Genomic DNA, 15,935 nt, shown 5'->3' with positions numbered 1-15,935 from the left:
CCCCAAATAATAACTTCACGGTGGGGCGGGCAATAATCAAGGGAATAATGGAGGCATGTGAAAAAGGAACGGTAGTAGTCATGGGGAATTTTAACCAACATATCGATTGGTCAAATCAAATCGCACGGGGTAGCCTGGAGGAGGAATTCATAGAGTGCATATGGGATTGTTTCTTCGAACAGTATGTTGCTGGTCACGGGAATGTGGGAAGGGAGGACCTTGAGACAATCACTATCACTAGGGGGCTAGTGCTGGACAGGCTAATGGGACTCAAGGTAGACAAGTCCCCTGGTCCTGATGAAATGCATCCCAGGGTATTAAAAGAGATGGTGGAAGTTATAGCAGATGCATTCGTCATAATCAAAATTCTCTGGACTCTGGGGAGGTACCAGCGTATTGGTAAGCAGCTAATGCAACGCCTCTGTTTTTTAAAAAAAAAAAAGGGGGCAGACAAAAGGCAGGTAACTATAGGCCGGTTAGTTTAACATCTGTAGTGGGGAAAATGCTTGAAACTATCATTAAGGAAGAAATAGCGGGACATCTAGATAGGAATAGTGCAATCAAGCAGGCGCAACATGGATTCATGAAGGGGAAATCATGTTTAACTAATTTACTGGAATTATTTGAGGATATAACGAGCATGGTGGATAGAGGTGTACCGATGGATGTGGTGTATTTAGATTTCCAAAAGGCATTCGATAAGGTGGCACACAAAAGGTTACTGCAGAAGATAAAGGTACGCGTAGTCAGAGGAAATGTACTAGCATGGATCGAGAATTGGCTGGCTAACAGAAAGCAGAGAGTCGGGATAAATGGGTCCTTTTCGGGTTGGAAATCGGTGGTTAGTGGTGTGCCACGGATCGGTGCTGGGACCACAACTGTTTACAATATACATAGATGACTTGGAAGAGGGGACAGAGTGTAGTGTAACAAAATTTGCAGATGACACAAAGATTAGTGTGAAAGCGGGTTGTGAAGAGGACACAGAAATGCTGCAAAGAGATTTGGATAGGTTAAGCGAATGGGCTAAGGTTTGGCAGATGGAATACAATGTCGGAAAGTGTGAGGTCATCCACCTTATGGGGGAAAAAAACAGTAAAAGGGAATATTATTTGAATGGGGAGAAATTATAACATGCTGCGGTGCAGAGGGGCCTGGGGGTCCTTGTGCACGAAAGTTAGTTTGCAGGTGCAGCAGGTAATCAGGAAGGCGAATGGAATGTTGGCCTTCATTGCGAGAGGGATGGAGTACAAAAGCAGGGAGGTCCTGCTGCAACTGTACAGGGTATTGGTGAGGCCACACCTGGAGTACTGCGTGCAGTTTTGGTCACACTTAAGGAAGGATATACTGGCTTTGGAGGGGGTACAGAGACGATTCACTAGGCTGATTCCAGAGATGAGGGGGTTACCTTATGATGATAGATTGAGTAGACTGGGTCTTTATTCGTTGGAGTTCAGAAGGATGAGGGGTGAACTTATAGAAACATTTAAAATAATGAAAGGGATAGACAAGATAGAGGCAGAGAGGTTGTTTCCAATGGTCGGGGAGACTAGAACTAGGGGGCACAACCTCAAAATACGGGGGAGCCAATTTAAAACCGAGTTGAGAAGGAATTTCTTCTCCCAGAGGGTTGTGAATCTGTGGAATTCTCTGCCCAAGGAAGCAGTTGAGGCTAGCTCATTGAATGTATTCAAGTCAAGATAGATAGATTTTTAGCCAATAAGGGAATTAAGGGTTATGGGGAGCGGGCGGGCAAGTGGAGCTGAGTCCACGGCCAGATCAGCCATGATCTTGTTGAATGGCGGAGCAGGCTCGAGGGGCTAGATGGCCTACTCCTGTTCCTAATTCTTGTGTTATTATGTTCTTACTGATTGCCAACCAGAGAATGAACCATTTATCCCAACTCTGTTTTCTGGTCGTTAGCTAATCCTCGATCCATGCTAATATATTACCCCCAACTCCGTGAACTTTTATCTTGTGCAGTAACCTTTTATGTGGCACCTTGTCAAATGCTTTCTGGAATTCCAAATACATCACAGCATTTTGTAATTTCTCTCCATTTAAATAATTTGTTTTTTTATTTTTCCTGCTAAAGTGGATAACCTCACACTTTCCCACATTGTACTCTGCTAAATGTTTGTCCACTCACTTAACCTGTCTATATCCCATGGCAGATTTTGTGTGTCCTCCTCAGAACTTGTTTCCCACCCACTTTTGTATCAGCAAATTTGCTATGAATGCCTCCTGGAAATCCAAATACATCACATCCACTGGTTTCCCCCTTATCCACCCTGTTCGTTACATCCTCAAAAGAACTCTGGCAAATTTGTCAAACATTATGTCCCTTTCATAAAACCATGCTGACTCTGCTTGACTGTATTATGCTTTTCAAAATGTCCTGCGACTGCTTCCTTAGTAATGGACTCCAGCATTTTTCCAACCACAGATGTTCGGCTAACTGATCTATAGTTTCCTGCTTTTTGACTGCCGCCTTTTTTAAATATGGGTGTTATATTTGCAGTTTTCCAATCCCCTGGGACCTCTCCAGAATCCAGGGAATTTTGGTAGATTACAACTAATGCATCCACTATCTCTGCAGCCACTTCTTTTAAGACCCAGGATGCAGGCCATCAGGTCTAGGGGATTTGTCCACCTTTAGTCCCATTATTTTATTGATTACTTTTTCTGTAGCCTCTTGATTACCTATTATTGGGATGTTTTTAGTGTCTTCTACCGTGAAGACCGATACAAAATATTTGTTCAACGTCTCTGCCATTTCCCTGTTCCCCATTATAAATTCCTCAGTCTCCTCTTCTAAGGGACCAACGTTTACTTTAACTACACTCTCTTTATATACCTGTAGAAGCTCTTACTATCTGTTTTTATGTTTCTTACTCTCATAATCTATCTTCCCTCTATTATATTTTTAACCTTTGCTGGTTTAAAAAAAAATCCCAATCCTCTGGCCTCCCACTAATCTTGGCAACTTTGTAGAACAACACAAGAAATAGAAACCTGGCCCCTCGAGTCATTTAATAAGATCATGGCTGATCTGATCATGGACTCAGCTTCCTTAAATACGGAAACCAAAACTGTACACAGTACTACAGATGTGGCCCCACCAATACCCTGTACAGTTGTAGCAGGACTTCTCTGCTTTTATACTCTATCCCCCTTGCAATAAAGGCCAACATTCCATTTGCCTTCCTGAATATTTGCATTCTAACTTTTTGTGTTTCATGCACAAAGACCCCGGGTCCCTCTGGTCTATAGTGCAGCACTTTGTCATTGTTTTCAATTTGATACCATCCTTTACTTCCTTAGTTAACCACGGATTGTTCTCCCTTCTCAAATAAAGGAGATTACAAAGGTGTGAGGGCAGAGTTGGCTAAAGTGGACTGGGAAAATAGACTAAAGAATGGGACGGTTGATGAGAGTGGCAGATATTTCATAACTCACAACAAAAATATATCCCAATGAGAAGGAAAGACTAAGAGAAGGGATAACCATCCGTGGCTAACTAAGGAAATAAGGGATGGTATCAAATTGAAAACAAAGGCATACAATGTGTCCAAGACAAGTGGGAGGCCAGAGGATTGGGAAATTTTTAACAGCCAGCAGAGAACAACTGAATAAATGATTGATTAAAAGAGGGAAGATAGATTATGAAAGTAAACTAGCACAAAATATAAAAACAGTAAGATTTTCTACAGGTACATAAATAGAAAGAGAGTGGCTAAAGTAAACGTTGGTTCCCTGGAGGATGAGACTGGGGAATTGGGAATTAAGAATGGAGAACAGGGAATTGGCAGAGACGTTGAACAAATATTTTGTATCGGTCTTAATGGTAGAAGACAATAAAAACATCCCAATAGTGGATAATCAAGGGCTATAGGTAGAGAGGAACTTAATACAATCACTATCACTAATAAAGTAGTACTAGGTAAAATAATGGGACTAAAGGCGGACAAGTCCCCTGGACCTGATGGCTTCCATCCCAGGGTCTTGAGAATTGGCTGCGGAGATAGTGGATGCATTGGTTGTAATCTACCAAAATTCCTTGGATTCCGGGGCAGTCCCAACAGATTGGAAAACCGCAAATGTAACGCCCCTATTTTTTTTTTTTTAAAAAGGAGGCAAACAAAAAGCAGGAAACTATAGACCAGTTAGCCTAACATCTGTTGGGAAAATGCTGGAGTTCGGGACATTTGGAAAAGCATGATTCAATCAAGCAGAGTCAGCATAGTTTTATGAAAGTGAAATCATATTTGACAAATTTGCTTATGTTCTTATGTTATGAAATATCTCCTTAAATGTCTGCCACTGTTTATCATCTGTCTTGCACTTTAATGTATTTTCCCAGTCCACTTTAGGCAACTCTGCCCTCATACCTTTTGTAATCGCCATTATTTAAGATCAGGACACTGGTTTGAGATCGAACTTTCTTACCCTCCAACTTAATTTGAAATTCAACCATGCTATGATCACTCTTTTCTGGAGAATCCTTTACTATGAGATCATTTATTAATCCTGTCTCATTACACTGTACCAGATCTAAGATAGCCTGCTCCCTGGTTCGTTCTGCAACGTACTGTTCAAGGAAACCATCCCAGATATACTCCATGAACTCTTCCTAAAGACTACCTTAGCCAATTTGAGTTGTACAATCAATATGAAGTTTAAAATCGCCCATAATTATTGCAAGCCTCCATTATTTCTTTATTTATACTCCGTCCAACAGTGTAGCTACTGTTAGGGGGGCCTATAGACTACGCCCACCAGTGACTTCTTCCCCTTATTATTTCTTGTCTCTAGCTCACCTATTTTATTACTGGCACTGTGCATTACTGTACAGACAGTTTCACGCATTTTTAATAGCCGTTCATTTCACATTATTTTAATCATCATTTTACTCTCCTGTTCTTTATTCCTTGGCCATCAATATCCTCCCTTACTTTACTCTTTTTTTTATGTTCTCCTTTCCTGTTTTGTTTATATTTAGGCTGGTTTCATTTTTTGTAGATCCCTCCCCCTATCTTATTTTCCACTAGGACACGGATCCCATCCCGGTTCAGGCAGAGCCCGTCCCATCAGTACAGCTCTTTCCTGCCCCAGTACTGGTTCCAGTGTCCCATGAAAAGGAAGCCCTCTTGCCCATACCAGCCCTTTAGCCACGTGTTAATTCTCCTGACCTGACTGTTCCTATGTAAATTTGCACGTGGCTCAGGCACTAATCCAGAGATGATTATTCTCAAGGTCCTGCTTTTTAATTTAGCTCCTAACTCCTGATACTCCTTCAGAAGGACCTCCTCCCTGTTCCTACCTATGTAGTTTGTTCCAACATGGACCACAATAACTGGATTTACCCCCTCCTTTTCCAAATTCCTCTCCAGCCGCCTCGCGATATCCCTTACCCTGGCACTAGGTAGGCAACATACCTTTTGGGATTCTCGTTCATGACTACAGAGGATGCTATCTATCCCCCTAATTATAGAATGCCCCATCACTACCACATTTCTTTTCTGCAACCACCCCCCTGACAGCCATCTGAGCCACGGTGCCTTGGTCTGTATTGTGGCTGTCCTCCCTGCTGTCTGTCGTCTTGTTCTCACAGGTAGCGAGTATATTGTACCTATTGGACATGACCAGTGACTGTGGGACCTCCTTTTCAACCTCCCCTAAATCCCCTGCTACTCAGCTCCCTAAGAGTTGCACCCTCCCCTTCCTGAACTTGTGCCTTCCTCTGGGGTGTGAAAATATCCAGAAATTCCTCCCCCTCCCTTATGTTTTGGGAGTGTCTCTAACTCGCACTCAAACTCAATGACTCTGAGCCGAAGCGACTGAAGGCAGACATTTCCTGCAGATGTGGGAATCCGAAACAGTCTCGCTGTCCACAAACTCCCACACACTACAGTCCCGACACATGGCCTGCCAGCCATCTCGAGTTTTTTATTCATTTGTTTTTTGATAACCTGAATTAATTTAATTAGTTAAAGTTTTTATTCAAACTATTATTGTTATACTAGATAAGTTACTAAATTAATAGTTATAGTTCACCAGCTCTTAGTTTAAATCACTGCCGAGCTAGAGAAAGAAAAACACTAATACTCACCAACCAATCACCTACCTGCTGTCCTGTGATGTCACTCCTTGATTGTTTTTTTCTCTCTCTCTCGCTCTCCCGCTCTTTATTCCCCTGGCTCCGCTCAGCTCCGCCCCCGACCAGGTCCGTGCTCTCTGTTGCTCCCCTGGTTTGGTTTGGTCTCAATTTAGTTCCACTCATTTATCCAATCATCGCCAGAACATCTCCAGCAATGGTTACTCTTCCCCCATCCGCACTGTTGCCTCTGGAGTCCTCACAGGATTTATTCTCCTGCCCCCTGCCCACCCCTCCCCCCACCCCCAATCTGCATGCTGTTCCTTGCCAATATCATCAGTAGACATAGGGTCAACTACCACCTATTTGCTGACAATACCTAGCTCTACCTTGCCAACACCCCTTTCAACCCCTCCACTGCCTCTCTTACCAGACAGTTTTTCTGACGTCGTCTTTGATGAGCTACAATTTCCTCCAGTTAAACATCATATTTGGCCCCCGCCACAAACTCTCTGCCCTCATCACTGATTCCCTCTCCAAGCGCTAGATCAGGCTCATTCAAACTATGCACCATTTTGGTGTGCCCTACTTGAGCCCGATCTGAACTTCTGACTGCATGTTGTCCACTTCCCATCCTTTACCCCCCGTAAACTTCTGCTCATCCAAAACTCTGCTCCCATGTCCTGTTCCTCCGATGTGCTGAATTTTACACACAACCTCAAATTAGTGCTGGCGAATTGGGTGGCTACCTCAGTTGTCCTATTTGAGGTCTTTGGGACTTCTTGGGCAAGGAGTAGTTATTATGGGTTGGAACTTTCAAACCTTTCTTTAAAAATAAAAAAAAAATTGCTTGTACTGTAGAGTTCCACCATCATGAACTGCATGTCATCTTCTTTCCAGGTGGCAGCATCTTGAGCACGCGTTGTTCTGAAACCTATGAGACTGCAACAGCTGTGATGAGCCTTTTTGGAGTTCCACTTTGGTATTTCTCTCAGTCCCCTAGAGTGGTGATTCAGGTAGGTAGATTGGAAAATAAGTCAAGGTTTTCTTTGTAATTAGTTTGTGCAGAATATGATAACTTGCATTTTAATGTACCAATGTGTTGTGTAGTTCAGGCAGTGTAGTGCACAAGCTGAATTTCAGGTGGTTTGAGAAATAATAAAAGCATTGGGAGGAAAAATTGTACAAATGCAGCTCATAAATGTGGCAACTTTACTTCTGATGTGGAACTCGCTACCACAGGGAGTAGTTGAGGCGAATAGCATAGATGCACTTCTTCTTAGACGGTCACTTGTATCGAGGATGACTTGCTTTCATGCCAAAAAGGGATGAGTTCACAGGTGTTTCAATGAAGGGCCTAATATTCCAGATTCCGAACTACATCGTGAAGGGTGGAAGATGCCTGTGCGTGGATTTTTAACGTGTGGTGGCCGTTGCACACCAGCCACCACACGGGCTTGACAGAGCGAGGTCTTGGTCCAGTGGCAAGGGTTAACCAAGGCGACTGGAGACCTGCTCTGCTGCACGGACCTAGTGCGCACACATATCGCAGACTGGGCTGGCCTGTGCTGCCCCTGGGCCCTCGCCTCCCTCGGGACCCGCTCACAGCCCTCAACGATCACCGACATGGATTATGGTCACCCTCCTGCACCAGCTCGCGCTGCTCCCTGGAGTGCTATGCTCCTTTTAAGGCCCAGACCTGCCGCAGATGTTCCCTCGCAGGTCGGGGCCACACGGGATGCCGCACAGCCGCTTCTTTTAAGACCCCGTTCCTGTCATTTTCAAACCAAATGGCGCTGACGCGGAGCAGCCTGTGCTGTGTGGCACCAGCTGGGAGGAGTATTTAAGGGGAAGCTGAATAAGCAGATGAAAGGCACAGAAAATGATGCTGATAGGGTGAGGTGAAGAGGGGTGGGAGGAGGCTCATGGACAAGTTAGGCCCAATGGCCTGTTTCTGTGCTGTACATTCTGTGGGCATTATAATGAGGATACACTATAATCATCTCTAGAAACATTGTTCATTGTAAGAATTCTTCCAACTGCCACTTGCCTCAACCGATTGGCCACAGTGTTGAGAAATATAAGGAGGGCTGGCCTGTAATGTGCACGTGTCGGAGACTGTAGAGCTGTAACTAGTGCTTTTTACCTATTTTCTTTATCTGCATGAAGTGCCTTTTGGAACAGTTTCAAAAGCGTGAAGGGCCATCGTCCTCTGGAGTTTTGACTTGGTGATCTTGCACAGAATTCCTCTAGGGGCGTAATTTCCCAGGATCCCTTGCAAAACATCCTATAGTAACATTGAGCCACCCTGGAAAGCCTGGTTCAGAAACAACGGCAGCTCCTGATTTCCAACACCTATCTGACTGGATCAAATCGAACTGTAAGCCAGATGGGAGGAAAGCTTTATTGTTGGACCATAAGCAAAATTGATCATGTCACAATTTTAAGAAACCTTGCTTTTCCAAAGGAAGGCTTTAAAAAAGAATTGCAACTTATGTACATAAAATATTCCATTGAATCCCATTAATATCTAGATTTGGACAAAATTTAATTCCATGACTGATTTTTTGTATTAAAGATCATTCCAGTTAAAGGCAGTTTACTCCCTGTTATTTGCATTTGCAGATATCAATCCATTTATTGACTCAGCGATGTGAGTTTCTTGGTTGAAGCTCCTTCGGTGTTGTGTGGACAATCGTTCAACATATTTCAACTTGCTGCTTTTGCCTGATTAATTTCTTGTGTATTTTAGTAGTCTTGCCTTATTTTGCTGGACAGTCATGCTTTACAAAAGAAAATTTAAATTCCAGCAATTCAGTGGAGATTGAAAAGACAGTTTTGTGACTGGTCTGAAAATAAACTAAACCCACCAACACCAATAGTCAGAAGCAAGTTCACTGTGTGGCGAAGCAACACCAGAGCCACGCTCACTCTACTGTTCCAGGATCTTGTAAACATGTCTTTGTTCTGGGGTTAATTATAGGATTACAGAGAATGTACAGCACAGGAACAAGCCGTTTGGCCCCACCGCTCCGTGTCGGTGTTTATGCCCCACTCGAGCCTCCTCCCACCCCACTCCATCTCACCCCATCACCATATCCTTCTATTCCCTTCTCCCTCATGTGTTTATCTAGCTCCCCTTAAATGCATCCATGATATTCTCCTCTAAGTACATGAACAAGTATCGGGTGAAGGTGCTTTTATATCACTCCCATTCCAGAGGAGGAAATTTCCGATGGTGCGGATCTAATCACAGTGGTGCTTCCCTAGACCCAGGGAAGATCTGAATATCCACTCCCAAAAGCCTGCCTGAAATTTGGACTGCTCTGTGCAAGGAATAGTCATCATCATCATCATCATAGGCAGTCCTTCGAAATGGAGGAAGACTTGCTTCCACTCGAAAAGTCAGTTCTTAGATGACTGAACAGTCCAATATGGGATAAGGAATATTGGGTGGCAATTAAACATCCTTTCAGTATCTTGGGGGCTTGATTTTGTTGGGTGATGCTTCACTCACCTGAAGTTTTCTCACCTATAGCATTCTTTGTCTTTTGCACACTCCTGTCTCTTGCCTCATTTTATCAATATTATAATTGTTGTTCCCCTTAAACCCCCACACCCTCACTTGCTCCCCTCCTGGCAGAATCCTTCAGCACATGTCAGGGTTCTGTCTCCACAGCCTGAGACGGTTTATTTCAAGCCCTGCTTTTTACACACTGCTCTGCACTGTGGGGAAACTGAGCCCTGCATAGGGAGAACATCACACACTCATGAAATGCGCTTTGGAAAATATTATTGCACTGTACATGTAGACTGGAAAAAAAAATTAAACCCGACTTGTAGTGATCTGATTGATAATACAGTGTAAGTGCTGAAAACACAGGGTGCTGATTAACACCACAGTAAAGGAATGCTGGCTCTTGCCTCACCACCACTCAACTCGCTTCCATTTCAAGCTGATGCCTTGCTGCTGTTCCTTCGATTCATGTTTAGAATAATGAAATCGGAGCCGTTGAACTCAGTTCTAACTGTGTGTGTGAGACTCGGCTAGTGAGTCTGTATAACTTCTCCAATTCACATTTCAAATGCTGCACCTTGGCCCCAGTTGGAAAACAGCAGCAGCGCAGCCCTGTAGGGTATCTTTGCTTCTGTATTTATCTGTCACACATGCACACAGTGGCTCAGTGGGTAACACATTCACCTGAGTCAGAAGGTTGTGGGTTCGAGTCCCACTCCAGAGACTTGAGCACATAAATCTCAGCTGACACTCCAGTACAGTGCTGAGGGAGCGCTGCACTGTCGGAGGTGCCGTCTTTTGGGTGAGACGTTCAACCGAGGCCCCATCTGCTCTCCGGTGGATGTAAAAACATCCTATGGCACTATTTCTAAGAAGAGCAGGAGAGTTATCCCTGGTGCCCTGGCCAATATTTATCCCTCAATCAACATAACAAATACAGATTATCTGCTCATTATCACATTGCTGTTCGTGGGAGCTTGCTGTGCGCAAATTTGCTACCGCGTTTCCCACATTACAACAGCGACTACACTCCAAAAGAATTTCATTGGCTGTAATGCGCTTTGAGACATTCTGTGGTCGTGAAAGGCGCTATTTAAATCCAAATGTTCCTTCTATGTATATTGAACTATATCAATAACTGATTAGTTCTTCATATTTATAGTGTGGCGAAGATCTTTCCAAGAGCTAGAATCTCAAATACTTTGCTAAGCAATACTGGTTTGTTTTTCACATTGCATGCAATATTTCCATGTGACTGTATGGCAGTTCAATTTTAAGTACATTTTGCTCAAGGCAGTCTGAAGTTCTGTTGTTGCCATGATCCCGATTTTTAGTGCAACTGCATGTTGCGCGATAATTAGAAATGTTGTGTGAGGTGACTTGTACCTTTTTAAAAGGTTTGTGTAGTTTATCTTATAGCCCCCTCATCCTAACTGTTGTGAAATCTGTACACCTACCAGTGTCTGTATCAGCTGTTTCCTGTTCAACACTCGAGCATTGCTGGCTGGAGGCAGTCTGCGAAGAGGCATCTTGTGTAGCAGTCTTTCTGCTGTGATCAGAAATTCAACTCCAATTATATGGCAAAGAAACATTAGCCACTATCCACCATCCTTGTTAAATAACTCACTCCCACCTTCACTCTTTCCCCAGAGGCTCCAGTTTTCACTGGGGAGCAATTGCGCAGGTTTAACCAGTTTTCTGGTTGAGTGGCCATTCACGTTTGAAGCTAGCCAGAGATCACCAATGGTCTGTTTGACCGTGCAAGCATTATAATCTAGTCCAGCCCGGTATTATCCTGCTCCAAAGTAAATACACACACTTTCCAGCTAGGGTAACTGCATAGCTGTCAGAGTGGAATTCTTGGCTGATTCTTTCACCTCCTAGGCAGTGAGCCCAGTGGTCCTGTCTCCACTGCCGTCCAGCTCAGATCAAGTAACTTGGCGCAGAGGTGTGTCTTTCCTGCTCTGAGTGTCTCTGTACCACACGGGTGCTGGCTTTTTACATACCGAGCCATCTGAAGAACAACTATCTCCATTCATGAATACTGCGGGAGTGGAACCTTTTATGATGTAGCAGAAAGAATGTTATGGAAAACGTGCTGCTAGACTGTATTGTGTAACAAGACTCTTCAACCAAAGCATAAAACTGAGTGAGGAGCAGTGACCGAAATGCTCAGATACATGTTGGGGATCTCCCTGTATAGTCATTCAACACATTATGTCCGGCTAAAATATTCTTGAGACAAAACCAGACTGCCACTCAAACTGACTCATCAGTGTTGCACTAGAAGTGTATGGCCTGACTGAGATGATGTGATGGTCACCTGATGACAGATCATTGTTATAGCTTGAGAATCAAACTTTAGAATCAGTTGAAGGCTGAAAATGATGGAATTGTAAATGTAAAGTTTATCGTAGTTTTGAAGGAAGGGTGGATTGGAATGTTTTAAACCTTTCTTCTTCTTTTGCAGCCAGATGTCTACCCCGGTAACTGCTGGGCATTCAAAGGATCCCAGGGGTATCTGGTTATTCGCCTTTCTGTGGAGATCTATCCTTCCGCCTTCACTCTGGAGCACGTACCAAAGTCTCTCTCTCCAGCAGGCAATATCAGTAGTGCGCCCAAGGACTTTAGTGTTTATGTAAGTGTAGGCGGTGTATCTTGTGTTTATGTAAGTGTAGGCGGTGTATCTTGTGTTTATGTAAGTGTAGCTGGTGTATCTTGTGTTTATGTAAGTGTAGCCGGTGTATCTTGTGTTTATGTAAGTGTAGGTGGAGTCTCTTTAGCGAGCAAGGAGATGGAAAGCATTGTGTAACTAAAGCAGCGTGTGGTCTCAAATCAGCCGTGCCCATGGTGAAGAGTGACCAGGCAGAAGGTTGGTCATTATTAATGGCATCCAACTGTTGCAGGCACCCGTGTGCCCAGTGTTAGTTCTGCATTTTGGTTTTATGTGGCTGATTTTCTGACTGTGTGAACTCTACTTGGGCGGGAGAGGGGAGGGGGGGGGGAAGCTACTTTTATAGAATGTTCTTTTTACGAAAAAAGTTACATCGAAGAATATCAGCCTTAGGTAGTGGCATTTTAAGAGGCTTTTTAAATATTGCTATTTCTGAGTAATCTGAGATCTTGTCGTGTTTTCCTGTTCAGGGTCTTGATGGTGAGTACCAAGAAGAAGGCAGAATTTTTGGAACGTACACGTACAACCAAGATGGAGAAGTGATACAGACATTCCTCGTCACGGTAACTCCCTTTCAAAGTTTACCTATTTTTCTTTAATTACAGATTTCATGCTCTTTATCTCTGCTTTTCATATTTAAGGATGTTTGATTCAGATTTTTGTAAAATAGTTTAGCAGTTCCAATTTATGATTTATCCCAGTGACTTGGTGTGTGAAATTTGTAGCAGGTATATTAAAGACCGTTGGAACCTTTTTACCCACACCAGCACTGACCAATGACACAAAGATTAGTGGGAAAGCGGGTTGTGTAGAGGACACAGAGAGGCTGCAAAGAGATTTAGATAGGTTAAGCGAATGGGCTAAGGTTTGGCAGATGGAATACAATGTCGGAAAATGTGAGGTCTTCCACCTTGGGGGGGAAAAAAAAACAGTAAAAGGGAATATTATTTAAATGGGGAGAAATTACAACATGCTGCGGTGCAGAGGGACCTGGGGGTCCTTGTGCATGAATCCCAAAAAGTTAGTTTTCAGGTGCAGCAGGTAATCAGGAAGGCGAATAGAATGTTGGCCTTCATTGCGAGAGGGATGGAGTACAAAAGCAGGGAGGTCCTGCTGCAACTGTATAGGGTATTGGTGAGGCCGCACCTGGAGTACTGCATGCAGTTTTGGTCACCTTACTTAAGGAAGGATATACTAGCCTTGGAGTGGGTGCAGAGACGATTCACTAGGCTGATTCCGGAGATGAGGGGGTTACCTTATGATAGATTGAGTAGACTGGGTCTTTACTCGTTGGAGTTCAGAAGGATGAGGGGTGATCTTATAGAAACATTTAAAATAATGAAAGGGATAGACAAGATAGAGGCAGAGAGGTTGTTTCCACTGGTCGGGGAGACTAGAACTAGGGGGCACAGCCTCAAAATACGGGAGAACCAATTTAAAACCGAGTTGAGAAGGAATTTCTTCTCCCAGAGGGTTGTGAATCTGTGGAATTCTCTGCCCAGGGAAGCAGTTGAGGCTAGCTCATTGAATATATTCAAATCACAGATAGATAGATTTTCAACCAATAAGGGAATTAAGGGTTATGGGGAGCGGGCGGGTAAGTGGAGCTGAGTCCACGGCCAGATCAGCCATGATCTTTTTGAGTGGCGGAGCAGGCTCAAGGGGCTAGATGGCTTACTCCTGCTCCTAATTCTTATGTTCTTATGTTTTTATTGCAAGACTAAGGCTGTTTAGGCCCCAAGCTCTGGAAATTGCTCCACCTCTCTCCTCCCTAAAACCTACCTCTCTTGGTCACCTGTCCCAACATCATCTCATGTGGCTTCGGGTCAGATTTTTCCTGATAATTCTCCTGTGAAGCGTCTTGAGCAAAGTATCAAGAACAGTAACATAGTGGGTCTATTACTGGACCAGTAACCCAGAGGCCTGCATTAATGATCCAGAGACACCAGTTCAAATCCCACCACAGCGCTGGTGAATTTAAATTCAATTAATTCAATAAATCTGGAATAAAAAGCTAATATCAGGAACGGTGACCATGAAACTATCGGATTGTCGTAAAAACCCAGCCGGTTCACTAATGTCCTTTAGGGAAGGAAATCTGCCGCCCTTACCCGATCTGTGACTCCAGACCCACAGCAATGTGGTTGACTCTTAACTGCCCTCTGAAATGGCCTAGCAAGCCACTCGAGGGCAATTAGGGATGGGCAATAAATGCTGGCCTTGCCAGCGACACCCATATCCTGTGAATTAATTTAAAAAAAGATTGGAGGCAATGCAGTCAGATGACTATTAGAATGTTGATATGTAATTGTTCCTCTCTTCTCTTCTGTTCTGCCCTCCCCTCTCCCAATATTAGGAGGAAAGCTTGAAGAGCTACCAAATAGTTGAACTCCGAATATTCTCCAACTGGGGTCACCCGGAGTACACGTGTCTCTATCGGTTCAGAGTGCACGGCAACCCTGCAAAGCAATGAAATGTGGACTGCACTAATTGTAAAAATTGTAAATACTGGAAAAACTGGGAATAATTCTGGACGCTGGAATTTGTTCTTGGGTACTATGGCATGAATAACGTGTACTGCTGAATCGCCTACTATCAGACGCTTTAAGAACACCGCCAGCTGAACTGTTAATGGCTGTGTCACCTTTTTAGAGAACGTTTTTGTCTCGTTTTTATTTTGGTGAATGTCTGTGTTTGTGTCGCAACAGGAATATCGAATGCCTTTCCATTTGGGGAAAAAAGGAAGGAAATTGATGTACAGAGCATTTTATTGGATAATGTTTATTTGTATATTGCACAACAGTCCTTGTATTTGTAAAGAGAATACTTCAAAAATATAAACTTATATTAACTGATATAATCCATATATTTAACTATTGACATAAAACCTGTGGCCTATGTAGAAAGACTTGGAATATGAAATGCACTCGTATATTTCATAAACTATATGAAACCAGGCATGTTTCCTCCTGTAGAGCAAAATTAGAGATTTTGAGGAAGGGACTTTGTGAATAACTATATTTATTTTTCAAGAGCAACAAAGGACTTTGTGCAATGTATTTTTGTAAATTTTTTCACACTTTATCTTGTGTTTTTATTTCCTTGCCTGTTGCAGAACTGACAATGCTATTCAGATGTTTAAATAAAGAATTTAATTTTTTGAGAGGCTGCATGTAATTGAGATACGTAATAAAGGGTAAACTTTCTTTTGTGTAACCTGCGTATTTAGATATACATTTCTAATAGTTCAAGCTTTTTAGGTGCTGCACTGTAAATTGCGGTCCAGTTTGATAAATGATTGGTAAGCATCGATTTGTTGTGATCTGGAATACGCTGCCTTAAAGGGCGGTAGATTCAATAATAACTTTCAAAAGGGAATTGGAAAATGCTTGAAGGGAAAAATTTCAGGGCTATGAGGAAAGAGCGGGGGAGTGCACTAATTGGACAGTTCTCGGAGCCGGTACAGGCATGATGGGCCAAATGGCCGCCTCCTGTGCTATATCATTCTATGATTGTCATGTTATCTTCTGACCTGTCGCACACAAAAGGTTAAGGTTTAGAAGAAGAAATATTGGTGGACATCTGTACTAAAATATTGAACAGATTCTTTCTGGGATCACAATTTCATAACGTCCATCAAAGATGGG

The 15,935-nt window shown here is 43.2% G+C and overlaps 1 protein-coding gene across 3 annotated transcripts in view; it reads left to right on the top strand.

Moving 5' to 3' along the window:
• LOC139280936 (SUN domain-containing protein 1-like) overlaps positions 1 to 15,494 on the top strand; it is a 94,708-nt gene extending 79,214 nt beyond the window's left edge. For 2 of the 3 annotated variants that reach the window (XM_070900748.1, XM_070900747.1), the window contains exons 20-23: positions 6,998 to 7,113; positions 12,085 to 12,252; positions 12,759 to 12,851; positions 14,645 to 15,494. In XM_070900748.1, coding sequence (XP_070756849.1) covers positions 6,998 to 7,113; positions 12,085 to 12,252; positions 12,759 to 12,851; positions 14,645 to 14,761 — 494 coding nt within the window. In that variant the 3' untranslated portion in view covers positions 14,762 to 15,494. The remainder of the gene's footprint in view (positions 1 to 6,997; positions 7,114 to 12,084; positions 12,253 to 12,758; positions 12,852 to 14,644) is intronic. The other variant, XM_070900749.1, reaches the window with a different exon arrangement.
• The last annotated feature ends 441 nt before the right edge of the window (positions 15,495 to 15,935 follow it).

The sequence above is a fragment of the Pristiophorus japonicus genome, chromosome 15 (assembly GCF_044704955.1).
Source record: "Pristiophorus japonicus isolate sPriJap1 chromosome 15, sPriJap1.hap1, whole genome shotgun sequence".
Taxonomy (NCBI): Eukaryota; Metazoa; Chordata; class Chondrichthyes; family Pristiophoridae; genus Pristiophorus; species Pristiophorus japonicus.
Note: the sequence above shows the minus strand (reverse complement) of the source record. Positions and strands in the feature narration are given on the sequence as shown.